Source organism: Mobula birostris, chromosome 7 (genome assembly GCF_030028105.1).
Source record: "Mobula birostris isolate sMobBir1 chromosome 7, sMobBir1.hap1, whole genome shotgun sequence".
In the NCBI taxonomy this organism is placed as follows: domain Eukaryota; kingdom Metazoa; phylum Chordata; class Chondrichthyes; order Myliobatiformes; family Myliobatidae; genus Mobula; species Mobula birostris.
This window is the reverse complement of record NC_092376.1, coordinates 93,603,010-93,630,641: the sequence shown is the minus strand read 5'-3', so window position 1 is coordinate 93,630,641 and position 27,632 is coordinate 93,603,010. Positions and strand designations below refer to the sequence as shown.

At 43.2% G+C, this 27,632-nt stretch overlaps 1 protein-coding gene across 4 annotated transcripts in view; it reads right to left on the bottom strand.

Moving 5' to 3' along the window:
* The window catches only part of nectin3b (nectin cell adhesion molecule 3b), a 184,237-nt gene extending 156,846 nt beyond the window's left edge, over positions 1-27,391 (bottom strand). For 2 of the 4 annotated variants that reach the window (XM_072263517.1, XM_072263518.1), the window contains exon 1: positions 27,054-27,390. In XM_072263517.1, coding sequence (XP_072119618.1) covers positions 27,054-27,111 — 58 coding nt within the window. In that variant the 5' untranslated portion in view covers positions 27,112-27,390. Of the gene's footprint in view, positions 1-27,053 lie in introns of all 4 variants that reach the window. The other 2 variants (XR_011886601.1, XM_072263519.1) reach the window with 2 other exon arrangements.
* Positions 27,392-27,632: the final 241 nt, after the last annotated feature.

The following is a 27,632-nucleotide window of genomic DNA, read 5'->3' as shown; positions in this document are numbered from 1 at the left end:
AACTCTCATGCTCTGTCTGTCTGTCACCTCCAATTAACGCAAATGCTGCATTACAGCGGCACTTTTTTTGCCTAAATCGAATTAAAATGCGCTAACTTACAGAATGCAGCCAAAGTTCAGGGTTATATATTTGTATACAATTGCTCATTCGCCAAAAATCAACAGGCTGCCTTTCACCCAAGACCTGATCGGCCATCATGGAAATTGGGACGCCACAGCCCGACGCATGCGCACAGCCAGCCTCAGTGGCACCTCAAGATGCTCACAGAGCCGCTTCCACCTTCCATGGAGACCGCGATGCCACAGCCCAACACATGCGCACAGCCAGCCTCAGCAGCGCCTCATGATGCTCACAGCAGCCACACCAACCACAGCAAAAGGGCAGGACTATCACGTCCGTTTAGGAGAGCACCAACCACATCATCACGAATAATCAGCATCCTTTGGTGCTACTGCTTCCTATCTTCTATCCAGGATTAGGGTAAAAAAAATGGTCAGCCTGATTATGCCGCATGGAAAGGGAAAGGGGATATTATAGTCAACAGATGACGCCAAATGTCGTCGGGAAGTGGCCAGGAGAGGGAGAGAACAAGAACAAGAATCAGATGAGGCCAGGGCCACAAGACTCCATGATCAAAGAGTCAGGATAAAGAAAAGATGAGAGAAGAAGAGACAGAAGAGGAGGGGCATGCACGTCTCCAGGATCAGTGACAAACAACAAACAGCAGAAGAGATTAAGGGGCGGGAGATGAAAGGGCTGAATGTCTCCAGAATGACAACGAGAGGCACAGGGGTGGCAGAGCAACACTCACAACACTCTAGAGGAACTCAGTAGGTCGGGCAGCATCCGTGGAAATGATCAGTCAACGTTTCGGGCTGGAACCCTTCATCAGGACTGAAGAGGGAGGAGGCAGAGGCCCTATAAAGAAGGTGGAGGAGGTTGTGAAGGTGCCAGGTGAAAAACCAGTAAGGGGAAAGACAAAGGGGTGGGGAAGCGGAAGCAGGGAGGTGATAGGCAGGAAAGGTGAAGGGGGAATAGAGGAAACCACAATGGGTAGTAGAAGGAGGTGGAACCATGAGGGAGGTGATAGGCAGCTGGGGGAGGGGGCAGAGTGACATAGGGATAGGGGAAGGGAATTACCGGAAGTTGGAGAATTTCATGTTCATGCCCAGGGGCTGGAGACTACCCAAACGATATACGAGATGTTGCTCTTCCAACCTGAGTTTAGCCTCATCATGGCAGTAGAGGAGGCCATGTATGGACGTATCTGAATGGGAATGGGAAGCGGAGTTGAAGAGGGTGGCAACCGGGAAATCCTGTCTGTTGTGGCAGACAGAGCGGAGGTGCTCGACAAAGCAGTCCCCCAACCTGCATCGGGTTTCACCGATGTAGAGAAGGCCGCACCGGGAACTCCTCTCGGTGCTAGCGAGGGCAAGAATAGTAGGATCAGGCAGATGAATGTGTGGCTGAGAGACTCGTGCAGGGGGCAGGGCTTCAGGTTCTTGGATCATTGGGATCTTTTCTGGGGGAAGTATGACCTGTTCAAAATGGACAGGTTACACCTGAACCCGAAGGGGACCAATATCCTGGCAGGAAGGTTTAATAGAGCTGTTAGGGAGGGTTTAAACTAATTTGGCAGGGGGATGGGAACCGGAATGATAGAGCGGAGGAAGGGGAAAACAGTAATAAATCTAAGATAGTGAGCAGTAAAGATGTCAGGAAAGACAGGCAGGAGATAGGGCAAATTTGTAGCCATTGGGATGTTGCAATACAATAAAGTTGCAGTGAAATCAAAGCGAAAAGTACCAAATACTGGTCTTAAGGTGTAATACTTAAATGCACGCAGCATAAGGAATAAGGTGGATGATCTTGTCGTACAGCAACAGATTGGCAGGTATGATATTGTGGCCATCACTAAGACATGGCTAAAGGATGCACGTCTCTGGGAGCTGAACGTCCAAGGATACTGTGTATCAGAAGGATACGAAGGAAGGCAGGGGGGAGGCGTGGCTTTATTAGTAAGAAATGATACTAAATCATTAGAAAGAGGTGATATAGGATCGGAAGGTGCAGAGTCTTTAAGGGTTGAGCTAAGAAATCGCAGGGGTAAAAGGACCCTGATGGCAGTTAGTTATAGGCCTCCAAACAGCTGCCGTGATGTGGACTACAAATTACAACAGGAAATAGAAAAGGCTGGTCAGAAGGGCAGTGTTATGATAATTGTGGGGGATTTTAACTTGCGAGCGGATTGGGAAAGTCAGGTCGGCACTGGATCTCAAGAGACAGAATTTGTAGAATGTCTGCGAGATGGCTTTTTAGAACAGCTTGTAGTTGAGCCCACTCTAGGGGATCAGCTGTACTGGACTGGGTATTGTTTGATGAACCGGAGGTGATTAGAGATTGAGGTGAAGGAACCCTTAGGAGGCAATGATCATAACATGATTGAGTTCACTGTGAAATTTGAAAAAGAGAAGCCGAAATCTGATGTGTCGGTATTTCAGTGGAGTAAAGGAAATTAAAGTGGCATGAAAGAGGAACTGGCCAAAGTTGACTGGAAAGGGACACTGGCGGGAAGGACGGCAGAGATGTGATTGGTAGGTGGGAAGCCTTCAAAAGGAAATTTTGAGAGTGCAGAGTTTGTATGTTCCTGTCAGGATTAAAGGCAAATTGAATAGGAATAAGGAACCTTGGTTCTCAAGGGATATTGCAACTCTGATAAAGAAGAAGAGGGAGTTGTATGAAATGTATAGGAAACAGGGGGTAAATCAGGTGCTTGAGGAGTATAAGAAGTGCAAGAAAATACTTAAGAAAGAAATCAGGAAGGCTAAAAGAAGACATGAGGTTGCCTTGGCAGTCAAAGTGAAGGATAATCCAAAGAGCTTTTACAAGTATATTAACAGCAAAAGGATTGTAAGGGATAAAATTGGTCCTCTTGATGATCAGGGTGGTAGGCTTTGTGCGGAACCAAAGGAAATGGGGGAGATCTTAAATAGGTTTTTTGCGTCTGTATTTACTAAGGAAGCTGGCATGAAATCTATGGAATTGAGGGAATCAAGTAGTGAGACCATGGAAACTGTACAGATTGAAAAGGAGGAGGTGCTTGCTGTCTTGAGGAAAATTAAAGTGGATAAATCCCCGGGACCTGACAGAGTGTTCCCTCGGACCTTGAAGGAGACTAGTGTTGAAATTGCGGGGGCCCTGGCAGAAATATTTAAAATGTCGCTGTCTACGGGTGAAGTGCCGAAGGATTGGAGAGTGGCTCATGTTGTTCCGTTGTTTAAAAAAGGATCGAAAAGTAATCCGGGAAATTATAGGCCGGTGAGTTTAACGTCAGTAGTAGTTAAGTTATTGGAGGGAGTACTAAGAGACAGAATCTACAAGCATTTGGATAGACAGGGGCCTATTAGGGAGAGTCAACATGGCTTTGTGCGTGGTAGGTCATGTTTGACCAATCTGTTGGAGTTTTTCGAGGAGGTTACCAGGAAAGTGGATGAAGGGAAGGCAGTGGATATTGTCTACATGGACTTCAGTAAGGCCTTTGACAAGGTCCTGCATGGGAGGTTAGTTAGGAAAATTCAGTCGCTAGGTATACATGGAGAGGTGGTAAATTGGATTAGACATTGGCTCGATGGAAGAAGCCAGAGAGTGGTGGTAGAGAATTACTTCTCTGAGTGGAGGCCTGTGACTAGTGGTGTGCCACAGGGAGCAGTGCTGGGTCCATTGTTATTTGTCATCTATATCAATGATCTGGATGATAATGTGGTAAATTGGATCAGCAAGTTTGCTGATGATACAAAGACTGGAGGTGTAGTAGACAGTGAGGAAGGTTTTCAGAGCCTGCAGAGGGTCTTGGACCATCTGGAAAAATGGGCTGAAAAATGGCAGATGGAGTTTAATACTGACAAGTGTGAGGTATTGCACGTTGGAAGGACAAACCAATGTAGAACATACAGGGTTAATGGTAAGGCACTGAGGAGTGCAGTGGAACACAGGGATCTGGGAATACAGATACAAAATTCCCTAAAAGTGTCGTCACAGGTAGATAGGGTCATAGAGAGAGCTTTTGGTACATTGGCCTTTATTAATCGAAGTATTGAGTATAAGAGCTGGAATGTTATGAGGAGGTTGTATAAGGCATTGGCGAGGCCGAATCTGGAGTATTGTGTTCAGTTTTGGTCACCAAATTACAGGAAGGATATAAATAAGGTTGAAAGAGTGCAGAGAAGGTTTACAAGGATGTTGCCGGGACTTGAGAAACTCAGTTACAGAGAAAGGTTGAATAGGTTAGGACTTTATTCCCTGGAGCATAGAAGAATGAGGGGAGATTTGATAGAGGTATATAAAATTATGATGGGTATAGATAGAGTGAATGCAAGCAGGCTTTTTCCACTGAGGCAAGGGGAGAAAAAAAACCAGAGGACATGGGTTAAGGGTGAGGGGGGAAAAGTTTAAAGGGAACATTAGGGGGGGCTTCTTCACACAGAAAGTGGTGGGAGTATAGAATGAGCTGCCAGACGAGGTGGTAAATGCGGATTCTTTTTTAACATTTAAGAATAAATTGGACAGATACATGGATGGGAGTTGTATGGAGGGATATGGTCCGTGTGCAGGTCAGTGGGACGAGGCAGAAAATGGTTCGGCACAGCCAAGAAGGGCCAAAAGGCCTGTTTCTCTGCTGTAGTTTCTATGGTTCTATGGTTCAGAGCAGCAGTGGCTGGAGTTTATGCAACAAGTGAGGAAGGTGCAAGACAGGTATATTCCAAAGCAAAAACTAGTAGGAAGACAGAGGATTGGGAAGCAAAAACTTGTAGGAAGACAGAGGATTGGGAAGTTTTTAAAAGCTTACAAAAGGAAACTAAGAAAGTCATTAAGAGGGAAAAGATGAACTATGAAAGGAAGCTAGCAAATAATATCAAAGAGGATACTAAAAGCTTTTTAAAGAGTAAAAGACAGCTGAGAGTAGATATAGGACCAACAGAAAATGATGCTGGAGAAATTGTAATGGAAGATAAGGAGATGGCAGAGGAACTGAACAAGTATTTTGCATCAGTCTTCACTGAGGAAGACATGAGCAGTATACCGGACACTCAAGGGTGGCAGGGAAGAGAAGTGTGTGCAGTCACAATTACAACAGAGAAAGTACTCAGGAAGCTGAATAGTCTAAAGGTAGATAAATCTCCCGGACCAGATGGAATGCACCCTCATGTTCTGAAGGAAGTAGCTGTGGAGACTGCGGAGGCATTAGCGATGATCCTTCAAAAGTCAATAGATTCTGGCATGGTTCCGGAGGACTGAAAAATTGCAAAGGTTACTCCGTTATTTAAGAAGGGGGCAAGGAAGCAAAAAGGAAATTATAGACCTGTTAGCTTGACATCGGTGGTTGGGAAGTTGTTGGAGTCGATTGTCGAGGATGAGGTTACAGAGTACCTGGAGGCATATGACAAGATAGGCAGAACTCAGCATGGTTTCCTTAAACGAAAATCCTGCCTGACAAACCTATTACAATTTTTTGAGGAAATTACAAGTAGGCTAGACAAGGGAGATGCAGTGGATGTTATATATTTGGATTTTCAGAAGGTCTTTGACAAGGTGCCACACATGAGGCTGCTTAACAAGGAATTACGGGAAGGTTACATACGTGGATAGAGTGTTGGCTGATTGGCAGGAAACAGAGAGTGGGAATAAAGGGATCCTATTCTGGTTGGCTGCCGGTTACCAGTGGTGTTCCACAGGGGTCCGTGTTGGGGCCGCTTCTTTTTACATTGTACATCAACGATTTGGATTATGGAATAGATGTCTTTGTGGCTGACTTTGCTGACGATACCAAGGGGCTGGTAGTGCTGAGGAAACAGAGAGTCTGCAAAGAGACTTGGATAGATTGGAAGAATGGGCAAAGAAGTGGCAAATGAAATACAATGTTGGAAAGTGTATGGTTATGTACTTTGGCAGAAGAAATAATCGGGCAGACTATTAAATGGGGAGAGAACTCAAAGTTCTGAGATGCAACAGAACTTGGGGGTCCTCGTACAGGATACCCTTAAGGTTAACCTCCAGGTTGAGTCAGTGGTGAAGAAGGGGAGTGCAATGTTGGCATTCATTTCTGGAGGAACAGAGTATAGGAGCTGGGATGTGATGTTAAAGTGCTGGTGAGACCCCACTTGAAGTACTGTGGGCAGTTTTGGTCTCCTTGTTTACGAAAGGATGTGCTGACATTGGAGAGAGTACAGAGAAGATTCACTAGAATGATTCCGGGAATGAGAGGGTTAACACATGAGGAATGTTTGTCCGCTCTTGGACTGTATTCCTTGGAGTTTAGAAGAATGAGGGGAGACCTCATAAAAACCTTTCGAATGTTGAAAGGCATGGACAGAGTGGATGTGGCAAAGTTGTCTCCCATGATGGTGGAGTCTAGTACAAGAGGGCATGACTTAAGGACTGAAGGGCGCCCATTCAGAACAGAAATGCGAAGAAATTTTTTTAGCCAGAGGGTGGTGAATCTATGGAATTTGTTGCCATGGGCAGCAGTGAAGGCCAAGTCATTGGTTGTATTTAAGGCAGAGACTGATAGGTATCTGAGTACCAAGGCAGCAAAGGTTATGGTGACAAGGCAGGGGAGTGGGACTAAATGGGAGAATGGATCAGCTCATGATAAAATGGCGAAGCAGACTCGATGGGCCGAATGGCCAACTTCTGCTCCTTTGTCTTATTGTCAATAGATGACCCCAACAGACTCACAAGTGAAATGTTGCCTCACCTGGAAGGACTGTTTGGGGCCCTGAATGGTGGCAAGAGAGGAGGTGTAGGGACAGGTGTAGCACTTACGCTTACAGGGATAAGTGCCGGGTGGGAGATCCGTGGGGAGGGAGATGTGGACCAGGGAGTCGCATAGGGAACAATCCCTGCGGAAAGCGGTGAGGGGTGGAGAAGGAAAGATGTGCTTAGTGGTGGGGTCCTTTTGAAGGTGGCGCAAGTTGCGGAGGATAACGTGTTGGATCCGGAGGCTGGTGGGGTGGTAGGTGAGGACAAGAGGAACCCTGTCCCTGTTGTGGTGACAGGAGGATGGGGTGAGGGCCGGAGTGCGGTAAATGGAGATGATGCATGTGCGGGCATCATTGATGACGGCAGAAGGGAAACCATGATCCTTAAAGAAAGAAGACATTTGAGATGTCCTGGATGGCAGATAAGCCAGAAATGATGCCATCAAAAGTGCCCTTCGTTAAACGAGGAGGAGCTATATTTGCTTTGCTACGCATCGTTCTTCTTTAACAAACTGAGGTTTACTACTTCAGTTTCCAAAGCAAAGCGATACCAATAGCATTCAGGAAAATTTAATGTTCATTCTGGTCACATCAGACTGCACTACCCTTCTCTCAAAGGGTGCCTCAACGGGTCACCCCATTGCCTAGTCATTACTTAAAATTATGATTAATGAACAGAGTATAAAGAAAGGGGGAGGGGAGCCAGAGGAAGATGGAGAGCAGGCAAGGAGTGATTGTGAGAGGGACAGAGATAGAAGGAAAAAAGGAGGGGGGGGATATAAAAATAAGGGATGGGGTAAGAAAGGGAGGAGAGGCATTAATGGAAGAGAAATGCCCTACCTCCACTTCTTACCCCATCCCTTATTTATTTTTATTCCCCCTTTTTTTTTCTTCTCTCTCTGTCCCTCTCACAATCACTCCTTGCCTGCTCTCCATCTTCCTCTGGGCTCCCCTTCCCCTTTCTTTCTCCCTAGGCCTCCCATCCCATGATCTTTCCCCCTTCTCCAACTCTGTATCCCTTTTGCCAATCAATTTTCCAGCTCTCAACTTCTTCCCTCCCCCTCCTATCTTCTCCTATCATTTTGGATCTCCCCCTCCCAAATCTCTTACTATCTCTTCTTTCAGTTAGTCCTGACTAAGGGTCTTGGCCTGAAACGTCCGTACTTCTTCCTATAGATGCTGCCTGGCTGGCGGGGGTTGTGTGTGTGTGTGTGTGTGTGTGTGTGTATATATATGATGTTCCATCTCCTCAGTGCTGCTGAGTACCATGTGGTACCATGGCTTTTCAATTAAATCTCAGGCCAGATGCGCACAACCAGGATTTGGGGAGGCAAGTACAGTGGATTTCAGTTAATTGGGCCATTGATAAATCAGGGCAGCCAGCTATTTGGAACAACTCTTAAAGAACAAAAATTAATGAAGAAAATAGCCAGGATTCCCTTCATTTATTTAGGACACAATGCCACTGAATTGGGGCAGGAGGCTGTTGCCAAACGATTTCTAAATAGCATCAGACACGTGAACTTGTGTGGTTGCCAGACACACCGTGCTTCGAGGGAAGTTTTTAAATAGCATCAGTTGCAAGTGCTTCAAAATGCAGTCATTGTTATCACTGATGGTTGGCAGAAAATAAGCAGTAAGACAATTCAGAATTGTTTTCCTCAATACAAGTGATTGCTCAGGTTCTTGATTAGCCAGGGCATCAAAGGGTATGGGGAGAAGTCAGGGGAGTGGGGATGACTGGAAGAATTGGATCAGCCCATAATTGAATGGCGGAGCAGACTCGATGGGCCGAATGGCCTACTTCTGCTCCTATATCTTATGGTCTTAATACACAAATGCTGGAGGAACTCAGCAGGCCAGGGAGCATCTATAAAAAAAAGAGTAAACAGTCGATGTTTTGGGCCAAGATCCTGATGGAGTCATAAAGAAAGTACAGCACAAAAACAGGCCTTTTGGCCCATCTAGGCCATGCTGAAACATTTAAACTGTCTAGTCCCATTGACCTGCACCCAGACCTTAGCCTTCCATAGCTCTCCCATCCAAGTACCTATCCAGATTTCTCTTAAACATTGAAATCAAAATTGTAAGCACGACTTACGCTGACAGCTTGTTCCACACTCTCACGACCCGAGTGAAGTGTGCCCTCATGTTCTCCTTAAACAATTCACCATTCACCCTTCATCCGAGCTCTACTTGTAGTCCCACCCAAACTCAATGGAAAAAGCCTGCTTGCATTTATCCTATCTATACTCCTCATAGTTTTGTATATTTCTATCAAATCTTTCCTCAATCTTCAATGTTTTAAAGAATACAGTCCTAATCTATTCAATCTTTCCTTATAATTCAAGTCCTCCAGTCCCGACAACATCCTTGTAATTTTTCTTTTGTACTGTTTCAACCTTATTTACATCTTTCCTGTAGGTAGGTAACCAAAACTGCACACAATACTCCAAATTAGGCCTCAACTTCAACATAACAGCCCATCTCCTGCACTCAATTCATTAATTTATGAAGGCCAACGTGCCAACTGCTTTCTTTACAACCCTGTCTGCCAGTGACACCACTTTCAATGAATTATGAACCTGTATTTCAGATCCCTTTGTTCTACTATATTTCAGTGCCCTATCAATCACTGTGAGAGACCTACCCTACTTATCTGCATTAAATTCCATTGCCAGTTTTCAGCCCATTTGCTGATCCAGTTACCACATTACCATCCAGATCATTGATACAGCTGACAAACAATGGACACAGCACCAATCGCTGCAGCACCCCACTATTCACATGCCTCCAGTCAGAGAGGCAACAATCTATTACGACTCTCTGGCTTCTCCCTCAAAGCTAATGTCTAATCCAATTTACTACCTCATCTTGAATGCCAAGTGACTGAACACTTGTGACCAACCTCCCACGTGGAACCTTGTCAAATGTCCTGAAGTCCACATGAACAATATCCACTACCTTGCCAACATCAACTTTCCAGGTAACTTCCTTGAAAAACTGCACAAGATTGGTTAGACACAACCTACCACACACAGAGTCATGCTGACTGTTCTCAATTAGACCATGCTCATCCAAATACTCATATCTGGTGTCTTAGAATACCTTCCAATCACTTTCCATAAAACCATAAGACAAAGGAGCAGAAGTAGGCCTTTCGGCCCATCGAGTCTGCTCCGCCATTTTATCATGAGCTGATCCATTCTCCTATTTAGTCCCACTCCCCCGCCTTCTCACCATAACCTTTGATGCCCTGGCTACTCAGATACCTATCAATCTCTGCCTTAAATACACCCAATGACTTGGCCTCCACTGCTGCCCGTGGCAACAAATTCCATAGATTCACCACCTACTACTGATGTCAGCCTATAACTTCAGAACAACATTAGCTACCCTCCAGTCCTCCTGTACCTCACCTGTCACAAAGTATGATTTAAATATCTCTACTAGGGCCTCTGCAACTTTTGCACTTGCCTTTCAAAGGATTGGAGAGAACACTTTGTCAGGCCCTAGCGATTTATCCACCCAAATTCACATCAAGACAGTAAACACCTCCTCCTCTGTAATCCGCATAGGGTCCTTGACCTCGCTGTTGCTTTGCCTCACCTCTACAGACTCTGCCCATAAATACAGGGGTAAAAAGTCCATTTAAAATCTCTCCACATCTCTTTTGGCTCCACACATAGATTACCATTCTGATCTTCCAGAGGACCACTTTTATCTCTTGTAATACCTTAACATATCTGTAGAAACCCTTAGGATTTTCATTCACCTTCTCTGCTAGGGCAACTGTATGCCTTCTTTTAGCCCTCCTGACTTCTTTCTTAGGTGTTCTCTTGCATTTCTTAAACTCCACAAGTACCTAATTTGTTCCTACCTGCCTATACCTGCTATGCACCTTTTTTTTAAACCAGGGCCTCAATATCTCTCGAAAACCAAGGTGTACCTTTTATCCTGAGAGGCACAAACAAGCTTTGCACTTTAAAATTTCACTTTTGAAATTGGTAAGTGGGAGCATCTACTTGCCAGATCCTTTCTAATGCCATCAAAATTGGTCTTTCTCCAATTTAGAATCCCAACCTGTGAACCAGACCCATCTTTTTCCATAATTATCTTGGAACTAATGGCATTATGATCACTGGATACAAAGTGTTCCTCTACAGAAACTTCTGTCACCTGTCCTGTCTCATTCCCTGATAACAGATCAAGTATCACACACACTCTCTCATTGGGACTTTTATGTACTGATTACGTAAATTTTCCTGAACACATTTGACAAACCATCTCATCTATTCCTTTTATCTTACTGGAGTCCCAGTCAATATGTGGAAAGTTAAAATCACTTTAATATAGCAACATTATGTTTCTTGCAAGAGTTTGTAATCTCCCTTTAAAGTTGTAAATCTTTAAACCTCTAAACCTCACTACTGGGTGACTAGAGGACAGCAAATATGCAGTTTTCATTCAAAAATAGCAGCAGAGATAATCACAGGCCAAAAGGCCTAATGTCAGTGATAGGGAAATTATTGGAGAAAAAAATTGAGGGATAGGATTAATCTGTACCTGAAAGGGAAAGGGCTGATTAAAGTTAATCAGCATGCCTTTGTTGGTGGGAGATCATTTTCTAACTAATTTGGTTGAATAAAAGTAATGATTAGGGTTGTGCAGTTGATATACTCCACATGGAATTGACAAGGATCAACATGAAAGGTTGGCCCAACATTTAGACTCATGGGTTCAACGTTCTCTCCAATCTCTTTTTTTAAAAAAAACAGCTGCATGGACCAACCATTGCTCTCAGCAGGAATTTTTATAGGACTGAACACTTCACAGCACTTAAATGTATTTTTTTGTAATTAGCACGCCAAACACAAATCACAACTCACAACACAAGTAAACAATATCCAGCAGTCAAAACAACTGACAGGCAAAAAGGCAAAAGTAAATATTTTGACTAGACATTTTTGACAATTAGTGGGCTGGCAGTCTATTAACAATGAGTTACTAACGTCCATTCTGTGTTTATTGTTACAATTTGTAAGTGTTGTAGCTTGAAACACTGACAATGTAAATATGATGAGGCTCTAAAATGTTTCAAAGTTAAGATTGTGGTACATTATTTAGAAGATGTATGGATTACATTATACAATTACAGAGCATTTCACAATTATATTAGCACAGATTTCAAAATTATATTAGCATTATATAAAAGAAAACTCCAGCTATGTGGCAACAATGGCTTTATGTGAGAGCATTTCAGTTACTGCATGGCTATACAGTTTAGCAGGAACAGTGCACGGCATACCAAGCAAAGTTGGATCTAAAGCTGGCATGTTAATTGGAGACAGAAATAATGGTATAGAGCTGCTTTTGTGATCACCAGTTAAAAAACATCTTCAGTGTTTTTAAAACTGTATGTACAGCTTCCCCCTCCCACTTTCAAATCTCTTACTAGCTATTCCTTCAGTTAGTCCTGACGAAGGGTCTCGGCCCGAAACGTCAACTGTACCTCTTCCTAGAGATGCTGCCTGGCCTGCTGCGTTCACTATACAAACAAAAGTTAGATTTGTTTGCAAATGACACGAAAGTGATGGTATTGACATTGAGCAGGATAATCTTAGGTTGCATGTTGGTCCTGTAGCCCCCCCCCCCCGGCCAGCCTCAGGGTCGCTCGGCTCACTGTCGTCTAGGGAAACAGCCTTCGGCCCTGCCAAACTGGATAATAAGTTTGTGTGGATGCTGTGTGATGTACCCCACCCCGCCCAAATAACAGACAATACACCAGATACGATTAAATGAGTTACAGTTTATAGATATTACTGGAACTATATAATTAACAGAAAATATAAAAGGAAAATAAAAGGCGCCACACTTATCAAAATTCAATCTCTTCGTGCACAAACAGTTGGAGCTCAGGACCCTTCTTCTTCACACTGCGACCACTCAGACCACCTCGACCGGCCGCCCGGGACCAACAACAGTGGTCGACCAGTCGCTCCACACGAGTCCGTCTCCTCACCAAACACCCCGCTCGGGGTCCGACCCCGTTAGCGGACTCACAGCACCTGGTCCATCCTCTTGTCTCTTTCTCTCCCTGCCCCGCCTTCTGCCCCAAAACCCCGCGCGTACAATATCTTACAGATACACCAAAAACATAACTATCGCAGTTGGTTCATAACATCTTCTTATCAGTAACGTGATTCAAACAAACTGCTAGCCGGAAGGACTTTCTCAGCAGTTAACATATCAAAGAAGCCCCTTCAATTATAACATAACAAGGAAGCCATTTTAATTAGACTACGCAGTGACATATAAAAAAGAAACCCCTTACAGTCCAAACTAGCTTTTAAGTCGAGTGCTACAACATCAGGTGTAATTTAGTCCAGATAACTGGTGATAAAGTTGAAGGGAATGGGGGATTCTCAGATTCCTGTAAACAATGGATTAAGTACTATGTCTGTGACTGCAGTGTGTTTGAATAATGTCTCACAGCTGCTTACTCTGGAGGAAGATAAGGGTTAAAGTTTGCCCTGATCCACATAAGATGTCTCTGGGCTTTTCACACCTTTTGATTTTGACAAAAGGCAGTACCTGATGGAAATCAGGCAGAACATTCCTTTCTTAATTAAAGCATATATTTGATGTATGTTCTTATCATTATAATTAAGTTGTGGCTCCAGCAAACCAGGTAAGACATTCCTTTTTTTAATTAAGGTGGCTGGAGTGTCTAACAAATTGATTGTACTTTTGTATCAATAGTCCATTGACTTGGCCGGAATGGTTATCAAACTGATTGTTCCTTTGTAAAGGTGGCCTTATAACTTCTGACAATTCTGACATCAGGCAGTGAACTTGCTGAATCACCGGGGAGATGAGAACGATTCTCTCCCTAATGTCAGGTCCAAATTCACTCACCAGTTGAGCTTGAAGCAATAAACGGGTGGAAAGATAAGTAACGATCCTTTTGTACTGTCGTTATTTGATCCAGCATATTTACGTTTACACTGGTAATGCAGTTTCATAGGTTTATTAAGAATTGACATGTATTATGCATGGTAGGCCTTTAGGAAGTATTGACGAACAGTAGGAATATGGTGTATAAATCTATGGGTCTCTAAAGAGACAGCAGTAATAAATAAGGTGATGAAGAAAGCAAACGAGATGCTGGCCTTCATCAGCCAGGGAAAAGAAAACAAATACAACTTTATAAAATTTTGGTTAGATCACTGTGTGAATTTTTGGTCACTATGCTATAGGAAGGTTGTAATATCACTGGAGAGGGTGACAATGAGAGTTACAATGTTATTGCTTGGGACAGAATGCTCCAGTCACAAGGACAGATGGGGTAGGTGGGTTTGCTTCCCTTGGTTGTCGCAGCAGTGTCTGAGGTGTGGGTGGGGCATGATAGAGACTTGTAAAGTTATGAGCAGCATTAAAAAGTGCACATTGAGAAACTTTACCTTAAATTCATGCTCTTTATAGTGAAAAGGTAATAAGAGATGTAGAGGGTTCACCCATACCCACCATCACCAAAAGACAAATGCAAGCTGAAACATATTGCTCAAGAACTCGGGAAGGTGTGTAACAACTTTTAAGTATCTTAATAAGCACTTAAACCTCCAAGGACATGGTGGATCAGAGACCTTTCCTTTACTCTAGGTCTATATTAATATCACAAAACTCCTCTTGTTTGAATAAAAATAATTTCTACTATAGAAATATTACAAATGAGAAACTAGAACAAGGGACAGCACACCACAGGTACAGGCCCTTTGGTCTGTGCCAAACTAATCAAGCTAATGATGTCTAACTGAACTAATCCATTCTGCCATACAACATTCAAAGTTTATTATCAAAGTACATACATGTCATTATAAATTACCCAGAGGTCCATTTTCTTTCAGGAATTCAAAACAAATACAAAGATACAATAGAACAAATGCAAAACCGACACAGCAAGGACAACACAGATAAAAGTTGCTGGTGAACGCAGCAGGCCAGGCAGCATCTCTAGGAAGAGGTACAGTCGACGTTTCAGGCCGAGACCCTTCGTCAGGACTAACTGAAAGAAGAGCTAGTAAGAGATTTGAAAGTGGGAAGGGGAGATCCGAAATTATAGGAGAAGACAGGAGGGGGAGGGATGGAGCCAAGAGCTGGACAGCTGATTGGCAAAAGGGATATGACAGGATCATGGGACAGGAGGCCTAGGGAGAAAGAAAGGGTGAAGGGGGGAAAACAGAGGATGGGCAAGGGGTATAGTGAGGGGGACAGAGGGAGAAAAAGGAGAGAGAGAAAAAGAATATGTGTATATAAATAAATAGCGGATGGGGTACGAGGGGGAGGTGGGGCATGAGCGGAAGTTTGAGAAGTCAATGTTCATGCCATCAGGTTGGAGGCTACCCAGACAGAATATAAGGTGTTGTTCCTCCAACCTGAGTGTGGCTTCATCTTTACAGCAGAGGAGGCCATGGTTAGACATATCAGAATGGGAATGGGACGTGGAATTAAAATGTGTGGCCACTGGGAGATCCTGCTTTCTCTGGCGGACAGAGTGTAGGTGTTCAGCGAAATGATCTCCCAGTCTGCGTCCAGTCTCGCCAATATATAGAAGGCCATATCGTCCATTGACTTCTCAAACTTCCGCTAATGCCCCTCCTCCCCTTCACACCCCATCCCTTATTTATTTAATATATTTTTCCTCTTTTTTCCCCCTCACGCAGCGCACGCAGCTCTCTGGTGAAATGATATCGTATTTGTAAGTAGGATGCCGTGCACAATTCTGATTTGATGGAGACAGACGTGAGAAGCACAGAGGAACATCTGGAGAAACTTCTGAAATGCCCGGTTCGCTGCCGCTGCTACTGTGCGATCGAGAATCTCCGGAGGGAAGGCCCCAAAATCCCTGGCTTTGCCTGCTGCTGGCGACCGAGGCGGAGGTGGTGCTCGGTACTCAGTGTTGGAGGACTGGTCAGAGGCTCAAAGTTTTCGGACAACTCAAAGCAGACTGTGGTTGGGCATGGCAGGAGAGTTTTCTTCCTTCTCCCGTCTGCGTGAGATGTGGGACTTTTGAGAGACTTTGAACTTTTTTTTTTACTGTGCCCATGGCCTGTTCTTCATCAAGTTATGGTATTGATGCACTGTTGTAACTATATGTTATAATTATGTGGTTTTGTTAGTTTTTCAATCTTGGTCTGTCGTGTGTTTCTGTGATATCAAACCAGAGGAATATTGTATCATTTCTTAATGCATGCATTACTAAATGACAATATAAGAGGACTGCGTGTCCTCATAATCTAATCTAATCTCTCTCTTTTTTCTCCCTCTGACCCTCTCACTATAACTCTTTGCCTGCTCTCCACCCTCCGGGCTCCCCTCCCCCCTTCTCTCTCCCATGATCCTCTCCCTTCTTCAGCCTGGTATCCCTTTTGCCAATCAAATTCTAGCTCTTAGATCCACCCCTCCCCTCCTGTCTTCTCTTATCATTTCAGATCTCCCACTCCCCCTCTCAAATCTCTTACTATCTCCTCTTTCAGTTAATCCTGATGAAGGGTCCCAGCCCGAAACGTCAACTGTACCTCTTCCTATAGATGCTGCCTGGCCTGCTGTGTTCTACCAGCATTTTTTTTGTGTGTGTGTTGCTCTCTCCAGCAGCTTGTTTGGGTTATATTACTGATAATGAGAATTGTATTCATTTTCTAACCAACTGGGATAAATGTCATTCTTTCTTGTGGGTCTGTAAGCTATTGTTTTCGCAGGCTTTGGGGGAGAAGGCGCGATGGGGACAGAGAGGAGACGCGATGCTGTAAGCTGGGGGACGGAACGGATCACGAGCGGGAGTCCAAGGCCCAGGGTCTTTGGCGAGGCAAGGAGACGAGGACAGACTTGCGTGGTTGGTCCCAGGTGGCGGTTCAAGGAGATCAGAGGGGATCAAGTGGTGGAAAGACGACTTCATTAATTGAGCTCCAACAGTTGCGCACGAAGTGGTTGAATTTTGATAAGTTTAGCACCTTTTACTTTCCTTTTATATTGTAACTCTATTAATTACATAGTTCCAGTAAAATATATAAAGTGTAATCATTTAATCGCATATGGCGTATTGTCTGTTATTTAGTGTGGTGGTGTACATCACAAAGCATCTACACAAACTTGATTACCCAGTTTGGCGGGGCCGAAGGCTGCTCCTCCTAGACGGAAGCAAGCTGAGCGAGCCTGAGGCTTACCAGGGGGCTACAATAGTTCAAAGATGCACTAAGGCAAGGTCTGCGGATTTAGCCACCTAAATGTCAAAGTCAAGTTTACTGACATACGTATAGATAGATGTATACACAAGTGCAAGAAAAACATCACAGAATTTCAGGGACAAAGCATTCACGAGGAAAAACAAATTGATCATAAATTATTCCCAACTTTCACAAGAAATGATACAACTAGAACAAAAAAAAAAGTTTTTTTTGTGCATAGTGTTGCTGAGCAGCAGTGATTAGGCCACTGCCTGCTGGTTCTACAATTAAATGGTAAAAGGGAAGCAACTGTTCTTGAACCTGGTGGTGTGAGTATTTAGACTTCCGTACTGCCTACCTACTGGTAACTCTAAAGAATGGCATGGCCTGGATGTTGGGGATCTTTGATAATGGATGGTGCCTTCTTGCAGCAGCACCCTGTAGATTATAATGCTGGTGGGAAGATACAGTATGAGCCCATGATGTGTTAGACAAAGTACACTACTTTCTGTAGCTTCAGAGGTTCCTGTGCATTTGAATTGCCATACCAAATCATAATGCAACAAATCAGGTACATCTGTTGAAGTTTCTTAGAATATTCAGTGACTAGCCAAGCTGCCCAAGTAAAAACTTTGGCACACTTTCCCTATGATTGCAACTAAGTGCTGGGCTCTGGAATTTAAACTTGCTGACTCTCTCCACAGTTCACCCCCAATGCAGACTGGCACATTTGTACTCTGACGTTTAAGCTGAGTGGCCATTAGACTGGAGAAACTGAAGCTTTGGCTCACATCTGTTGAGGCAGTAGTCAAAGTGGAATGTATCCTGATCATCTCGGAGGCAAGAGTTGATTCACAACATAACCAACCTCTCAAAGTATTTCATTATGTGTGATATACAGTTGCAATTACCTCTTTCCCAGTAGTATGAATGCTCTCCAAAACATCTCCACTTGTTTCCCTCATCTCTTATTAACCATGACTCCACCCCATCCCCCCCCCCCAGGAACTGCATTCTAGCCGGCATTGCTTAAACACGTGCTTTATCTCGATTTATTTTGTGCATCCGTTAGCAAGGTGAGTTCTAAGGTATCGGAAAAGCCTAAAAGGCTGTAAGGGTGTTACAGTTAGCGTAAAACTAGACATAATTAAGTGTTTCAATCGTGGTGAACGAAGTGAGGACATGGTCCGAGTGTTGAACTTGCCTGCGTCCACCATTCGCACTATTTATATGCAGAGAGAAAGAACTTTGAAAGCTGCCCATGTTACTGTTGGTTCTGCTCGTAGCAAAGGGGTCTCTCTTAGTCGGCATCCAATAATGGATAAAATGGAAAGTCTATTGCTTGAGTGGACTGATGGGTGTACAAAGCGTGGTGTTCCATTAAGTTTTCTTATACTTAAGAAGAAATCAGTCAGTCTTTTTAATAAGCTGAAACAGAAAGCACTGGACGATGGTGATGAAAGTGTTGCAAAAGAGGAATTTAAAGGTAGTCATGGGTGGTTTGATCGCTTTCTGAGGCGAGGGCAGCTTCATAGTTTAAGCAGTGATCCCCAACCTCCGGGCTGCGGACCAATACATTGCTGCAAAGAAAGCAGCGGGTGCAGCAGTAGTCGGAACGCATCCAGGACATCTTTAAGAAAAGAGCCGAAATAAACAAGCTAATTAATTAGGTGCCACCCAGCACGTAAACGTTGGCCCAGATCAGAGGCGATTGCCGATTGCGTCAGGTGGTTATTCCTATAAGCAAGGGTTTAACTGTGACGAAACTGCAATTTACTGGAGTCTTCCTGATTCCGGTAAGTGATACTACGCTGTACATACATTATTTCTACTTTATATAGGCTGTGTATTTTTATGTGTTATTTGGTATGATTTGGCAGCTTCATAGCTTAAAGGTTACACTCACTACACACTGGAGGAACTCAGCAGGTCAGGCAGCATCTGTGGAAAAGATCAGTCAATGTTTCGGGCCAGAACCCTTCATCAGGACTGAAGAGGGAAGGGGCAGAGGCCCTATAAAGAAGGTGGGGGGAGGGTGGGAAGGAGAAGGCTGATAGGTTCCAGGTGAAAAACCAGTAAGGGGAAAGATAAAGGGGTGGGGGAGGGGAAGCAAGGAGGTGATAGGCAGGAATGGTGAAGGAAGAATAGGGGAAACACAATGGGTAGTAGGAGGAGGCGGAACCATGAGGGAGGTGATAGGCAGCTGGGGGAGGGGGCAGAGTGAAATAGGGATAGGGGAAGGGAGGGGGAGAGAATGACCAGAAGTTGGAGAATTCTACGTTCATATCAAGGGGCTGGAGACTACCCAGACAGTATATGAGGTGTTGCTCCTCCAACCTGAGTTTAGCCTCATCACGGCAATAGAGGAAGCCATGTATGGACATATCCGAATGGTAATGGAAAGCAGAGTTGAAGTGGGTGGCCACCGGGAAATCCTGCCTGTTGTGGCGGACAGAACAGAGGTGCTCGACGAAGCGGTTCCCCCAATCTGCATCTGGTTTCACCAATGTAGAGGAGGCCACACCGGGAGCACCGGATGCAATAGATGACCCCAACAGACTCACAAGTGTTGCCTCACCTGGAAGGACTGTTTGGGGCCCTGAATGGTGGTAAGAGAGGAGGTGTAGCACTTGCGCTTACAGGGATAAGTGCTGGGTGGGAGATCCGTGGGGAGGGACGTGTGGATCAAGGAGTTGCGGAGGGACCGATCCCTGCAGAAAGCGGAGAGGGGTGGAGAGGGAAAGATGTGCTTAGTGATGGGGCCCTGTTGCAGGTGGCGGAAGTTGCGGAGGGTAATGTGCTGGATCCGGAGGCTGGTGGGGTGGTAGGTGAGAACAAAGGGAACTCTGTCCCTGTTGTGGTGGTGGGAGGATGGGGTGAGGGCCAAAGTGCAGGAGATGGAGGAGATGCGGGTGAGGGCATCATTGATGACGGCAGAAGGGAAACCACGATCCTTAAAGGAGGAGGACATTTGAGATGACCTGGAATGGAAAGCCTCATCCTGGGAGCAGGTGCGGCGGAGACGGAGGAACTGGGAATAGCATTTTTGCATGTGGCAGGGTGGGAAGAGGTATAGTCCAGGTAGTTATGAGAGTCAGTGGGCTTGTAGAAGATGTCAGTGGACAGTGTCTCCAGAGATGGAGACCCCGAGATCGAGAAAGGGGAGAGAAGGTTATTGGAGAGAGTGTTTCTGCCGAGAGTGCTTCCATGAGATTTTCGCTGCGGTAGACAGTGCTGCAGAAAAGTATTTCTACTTTATATAGGCTGTGTATTTATCATATCATTACTGCTTTTACTATATGTTACTGTTATTTTAGGTTTTGTGTGTTATTTGGCATGATTTTGTAGGTTATTTTTTGGGTCTGGGAGCACTCAAAAATTTTTCCCATATTAATAAATGGTAATTGCTTATTCACTTTACGATATTCCAGCTTACGAACCGTTTCATAGGAATGCTCTACCTTCGGATAGCGGGGGAAACCTGTATTACACGCTTAAAAGCCTGCAACTTCCCATTCAAACCTTTCCTTTAAAAGAGGCTCTGCTAAATTTTACCCAACACCCCCAAAATTAGCCCTGCTTCTAGTTTAGGTCCCTAATCTGTTGGCCTCTCCTGTCTATTTACATCACTGTCTTAAAACTATCCCTAGAGCCAAAGAACTCTCTAACTGCCACTTCAGACACGTGCCCTGCTTCATTCCCCAAGAAGTTCAGTATTGCACTTCCAGTATTATAGGACTCATGATTCAGGAAACTTACCAGGATACATTTCACCCTGCCCAGTCCTGAAGACATTGTGTAGCTTAGGCAATACTAGGGAAATTAAAATCTCCCACTAAAACACACATTATTCTCCCAACACTGAGTACTAACAGCTGATGTATAATACAGCCCCACTAGAATGATCCTGTTTCTAAGTTGACACATGACCTCACTGACCCTGTAAAAGAAAATAATCAAATACACCTCCCACCCACAACATTTTCTCTTCTAGCTCATTACATACTGCAGAAAGATACCTTAACGCACTTACCACCACGCACTTATCCCATTGATATGTGACTACTAAATGGTACCTAAACATAAGATGGACTCCTGACCTCAATGGCTTTGCACCTTATTGTCAGCCCGAACTGTTCTTTCTCGGTAACTGTTACACTCCATTCTGCATTTTGTTATCGTTTTCCCTTCTACCACTATATCTCAGTGCATGACGATAATTAAACAACTTACTAATTCAGTGGACAATCCTCAAAGAATGTTGTCACTAAGTATAACATACTAGACATGCTAGAAAGTTTGTGAACCCTGTAGAATTTTCTCTATTTCGACATAAACATGGCCTTAAATGCGATCAGACCACCCAAGTCCTAAAACTGGATAAAGAGAACCTAATTAAATAAGTAACACAAAAACATGATACTAGTTCATTTATTTATTGAGAAAATGGTCCAATATTACACGTATTTGTTGGAAAAAGTATGTGAACCTCTGGCGTAATGGCTTCTACAAAAGCTATTTGGAGTCAGGTGTTCCAATCAAAGAGATGAGATTGGAGGTGTGGGTCAGAGATGCCCTAATCTATAAAAAAAGGCACAAAGTCAGGTTACTGACAGAGCCTGATATTCTCAAGAAAGACCTATTTATGTGCACCATGCCTCAATCAAAACAACTTTCAGAGGACCTTAGAAGAACTGTAGAACTGCATGAAGCTGGAAAAGGCTACAAGAGCATTGCTTGGCCTGAGTTCATCAGTCCACAGTAACAGAAATTGCCTTCAAATGGAGGAAATTCAGTACTGTTAGTACCCTCCCTAGGAGTGGGCATCCTGCAAAGATCACACCAAGCGCACAAAATGCAAGGCCGAAGGAGGTGAAAAAGAACTCAAGGGTAACAGCAACATGTAGAAATCTCTAGAACTTGCCAAAGTCTCTTTTCATGTGTCCACTATCAGAAAAACACTTTACAAGAATAGCATTCATGGAAGGACACCACTGCTCTCAAAAACAAAACATTGCTGCATGTCTCAAGTTTGCATAAGACTGCCTTGATGTTCTACAACGCTTCTGAGACCATGTTCTGTGGACAGATGAGACAAAAGTTGAACTTTTTGGCAGAAATTCACACTACGTTTAAGGAAAAGGGCACTGCACACCAACACCAAAATCTCATCCCAACTGTGAAGCATAGTGGAAAGCACATCATGGTTTGGGGCTGCTTTGCTGCCTCAGGGCCTGGGCAGCTTGCAATCATTGAGGGAACAATGAATTCAAAACTGTATCAAGACATTTTACAGGAGAATGTCAGGGTAGCAGTCTATCACCTGAAGCTTATTAGAAATTGGATAATGCAACAAGACAATGATCTGAAAGACAAGAGTAAATCAACACAGAATGGTTCAAAAAGAAGAAAATGTGTGTTTTGGAATGGCTGAGTCAAGGTCCTGACCTTAATCCTGTAGAAATGTTATGGAAGCAGTTCATGCAAGGAAGCCACCAACAACCCAGAGTTGAAGCAGTTTTGTAAGGAGAAATGGCCTAAAGTTCCTCCAAGCTGATGTGCAGGACTGACCAACAGTTATCAGAAATGTTTGGTTGAAGTTATTGCCATACAAAGGGGTCACACCAGTTACTGAAAACAAAGATTCACATACTTTTTCCAACAAATACATGTAATATTGGACAATTTATCTCAACAAATAAATGAAGAATAATATTTTTGTGCTATTTATTTAATTGGATTCTCTTTATCTAGTTTTAGGACTTGGGTGAAGATCTGATCACATTTAGGTCATATTTACGCAGAAATAGAGAAAATTCTACAGGGTTTCACAAACCTTCTAGCACCACTATAGCATCTGTACCCGACTTACCAGTCCTGCCTTTCTCACAACCATGTTTCTGTTACAAATACAAATCCGAATCCCCAGGGCCACTCCACGTCCAGAACTTGTCTACCTTACCTGTTGAACATTGTGCATTCAGATAAACGCAGTTCAACTGAGTATTCCTTTCCCTCCCAACTATCCTGATTACTAACTTGCTCTCACTGGCTAATTCTTTAATCCCATGACTTACTCCTGCTAAGAGTCCCAAACCCTGCAGACCGAAGTAAGTTACAGAAAGTTGTAAAATGAGTCAGCTCTATCATGGGAAGGCAGCATCCATCAAGAGCTCTCACCACCCAGGACAGTCCCTCTTAGATTAGACTATGAAGACACATAGTCCTCTCTTATTGTCATTTAGTAATCCTCTTCTCATTGTTACCATCAGGAAGGAGATACAGAATCCTGAAGGCACACGCTTATTAATTCAGGAACAGTTTCTTTCTCTCTGCCATCTGATTTCTAAATGGACATTGAACCCATGAACACTACCTCACTACTTTTTTGAAATTTATTTCTGGTTTTGCACTACCTATTTTAACTTAACTATTTAACATACATATACTTGCTGTAATTCAGATTTTTTTTTAATATAATGATCACATATTGCATTGTACTGCTGCTGCAAAGTTAACAAATGTCATTACATGTGCCGGTGATATTAAACCAGATTCTGATTGTAGTTTAAAATCCCCCATGGAGCATTAGCAAATTTTCCTACAAGGTAATTGGTCCCTCTCCAGCTCAAGTGTAAGCCATCCTCGTACAGGTCACCTCTACCCCCAGAGATCCCAATAATCCAGAACCTAAATACCTGTACCCTAAACCAGCTCTTCAGCCACATATTCATCTAGCCTATCTTTCAATTTCTGATGTCACGAGCACATGACACCAGAAGTAATCAAATATCGCTACCCTTGAGGCTTGATAAGGCCAGGCGACAACTCTCAAGACACCTCCTTTTACTTACCTCTTGAACAGGACCCTGCTAAGGAGCACCAAGCCATTGTCACCCGCATCTTATGAACTCTGGGGATCTTCCATCTGCCACCAACCTCCTCAGGGTTAAAAGTTCCCTTACCCCACACCGTGTGTTTCTACCCCCCCCCCCAAGATCTATAAACCTACCTGTCCACATAGACCCATTGTTTCTGCTCCACCGAACTTGTATATGGATACCTCTACTTTGTTTTATCTCCCCTGATTTTGCCCCTTCCTACCTACATCCGTGAAATGCTTTTGATCTTTTCAATGACTTCAAGTTCCCTGGCCCTGGTCATCTCATTTTCACCATGGATTTCCAGACTCTATACACTTCCATACCCCACCAGAAAGGCCTCAAAGCCCTCCTTACTCCCAGAACTATGTAAACTCTGATGGTTCACAGCTCTATCTTAACGACGATATTCTATGGATAAGCCATCACAGCTAAGCATCTTGCTCCTGCCTTCCAAAGTATTTCCACTATCTCCATAGCAGAAATTGTTCTCCACTGGACAAATAAACTCAAATCAAGCAGCTCTATAAAACAAAGCAACCTACTTTATTGCCACATGATCCATCCGGTCACATCAATAAAATGCTTCTCAGCAACTCACCAAGATTTGTTTGCTATCCCTCCAGCAAGCTCTACTATTTAAAGCTAGCATAAGGTAACAGCACTGACTGAGTTCCAATCGCACATACATCATCTCTACTTGAACTGCTTTGTTGTTCTTTTGTAATTACTCAGTTAAGACCATGGAACTTTAAAAAAATGCCAGCATAAAAACTGCAATTAAAGCTTCTCATAAGAAAATAAGGAAATTAAATTTTGACCTTGTCAGCACTGCCTTGATCATGAGAAAAAACATTTAAACTGCGAACTTGAATTATAACTAGATCAATAAAATCCTCAGTTGACGCATCACAATAGGATAGCATGCATAGCTCAAATATTTTAAGTCTTCTGCATGCAAGCAATCCTTACAGCTGTTCATTCAGAACAACTGTCCAAACAATCTGTCAGTAACAATCAATCCAAAAATCAACAGGCGTATGAAAAAAATCACCACCAACCTGTCAAATGGACTACAGTAACGTGGCAGAACAGCAACATTCACAACTACACACCATACAAAAAAAATTATGTACCGTTATATCCAGTGCCGTGAAAAACTATTCAGCCCCCAGCCCTTTGTTCACATCAATGAGTATTACAACCTGTGATTTTTGATCAATTTAACTAAGACTTTCTATTTATGAATTACATGCTCATTCCGCCCCCCCAACAGCAGAGCCCTCAAAAAGGAAAATTGTAAAGGATGAAAATCTAAAAATTCAAAAACTGAAATGTCAGTATTTCAGAAGTATTCATCCCTTTTTGCTCAGTACTTAGTTGAATGGCTTCTTGCAGCTATTACAGTATTTTTGGATAAGTCTCTATTAGCTTTGCACAACATGAAGGAGCACGATTCATCCATTCCTCCTTGCAGCAAATTAAAAACTACAAACAATTTGAAGGTACTAACAATGGTCTTCAATGTTACAATGACGATGTGGTGGGTGCAAATGTGAAAAGCATTGTATTGGTGGTGGAGTCCCATTAGAGCCTGCAGAAGTTATGGGGAAAAGCAGTCCATCAGCTGCGCTAGGTGTCTGCAGTGATTTTGTTCATCTACAGTCAATTAAAAGCACACGGCAGCACATACTGAATGAATTCCTTTGTCATTAGGAATTTATACAGTTTTATGGTACTGTTGGTAGTATTTTAATTTAGTCTATCTTTAATTAAATACATAATTTGTTACTCATTTAAACAGTAGTTTGTTCCTTTTATACTTTTAACTTATTTCCATAAAACTTCAGAATAATTGGGGCAGCCATTTAATTAGGCCAAAATGTACTGGTCCTGAAGTGTCCCAATTAACCGGAATCCAATGTATAAAATATGACAAATCATGTCTTAGTTTTTATTTAACCCTCTGTTCATGGATGGTTAGCTGAATAAAAGTCACCAACAGTGCTTTTCATCCTCATATACAAGATATGGTGTTTCTTTATTAAAAATCAGCCACCACATTTCCAAACAGATTTAGAAAGGATATGAATACTTTCATGCACTAATTACATATTAAACACAAATAGAGAAATACAAGTGCCTTTTCAAATGTCCAGCAACTGATAACTGAAAAATATAGTAAAGCCTATTCCACAAGATCTAGTAAAAATAAACTTACACCAATCCAGTTCATGTTGTAATACAGGCAGTTGCTCACTTGTGCACTTTAATCAAATATAAAAGATCAAACAGGACTATATACAGAGTAAACAAGTAAATTTGATTTCAACATATACCCATTGTCCTAATACTGAATCTTATCTTTATTTTTGCTCATTAAAAGGAAGTCTCCATCCTGAACTTTGTACAAATCTGTTCATTGTCACATTGCATAGCTCATAAAATTGAAACTTCACATACAATGTAATGAAAAACTTTCTTGCTAATGGCAAAGAAACTCAAATTACTTCGGATGTTACATTTATATATTTGTGCTAAAAGAATATTCTGCTAAATAGTTACATATTCAGCTATACATACATACCTACTCATTTTTATGGTCAGTGTTGTCAGACACTCATCTCTACTGCGATTAGGTAGATTTAATTTATGCTAAAATTGTATATTATATATAAAGGGATTGTTTGCAAGAGTTTCCAGGGGCGTGCTTCATTCCAGAATTAGTTGCCTAGTAATTGACAAGCGGTTACCTTTCTTTAACATGGAAAAGTGGTCACATGACACTGGGCTGGGCCAGGCCGGGTTCAGTTACCTGTTTCCCCCAACCCCCACGGACACAACAACCCCTAAAATAGATAAAACATCAACGTCTCAAAACCCCTCAAGTCTTTCTTCACGCACATCTTTAAAAGTTAGTTGTTTGAAATTCAACAACTACAACCGGCATTCCTGTGTGAACAGCTTTCAATTAACTGTGAACCAAATTGCGTCGGAGGTAAAAGTTGAAGGATTTATTTTACTTGATTCTGGAAACACAGACTTTCAACGCTTGGGAGAAATCTCCGACAAACTTCTACTTACGAGTTCGACAGACAGAGAATACAAGCAAACAAAGCAATCGATAAATGAAACAAGGAAGCGTACAAATAATTATTTTTAAAGCATAACAACCCCAATGTGTCCTTACCCGACACTAAGACTAGCATCCACAGCAATAACGGTGCCGGAGCCTCACTCCCCGCCATCTTTGACCAGTGAGCTCGCCTCGCCGAGCAACGAGGCAGCGCGAGAGCAGGAGCCGGAGTCGGGAATCGGACTGGACTTCACTAGACCGGGATCCGGCGCCACTGCCTCCGAGCTTGCGGCAACAGGGCGTCGAGGGGAGGTGCTAGCAACAACACGGACAGACGGACACACCCACCCACGCCGCAGTCTTAGGAACGCCGGGTTCATTCTCTCCAGGTCATTTTCAGTACATGCTGTTAATTCGTGTGCATCTGATGTTCTTTTTGTAGATGTGTGTAAAGTTGCGATAAAGATACAAATTGTTCCTCCCATATCCGCTCCCCGTACGCGTTGATTAAAGGAACAGTTCTGCGAGGTCATCAACAAAAGATGCCCTTATTCGGAATGAGAAAATTAAAGTCAACCTTAAAAGTACACCATTTTAAAAGGATTGGTGATTTTTTCAGCAATCGCATTCACGCTTTTCAATGCATATCGCGTATGTCAAAGTAACATCTTGTGAATATCTTATATACCGTTT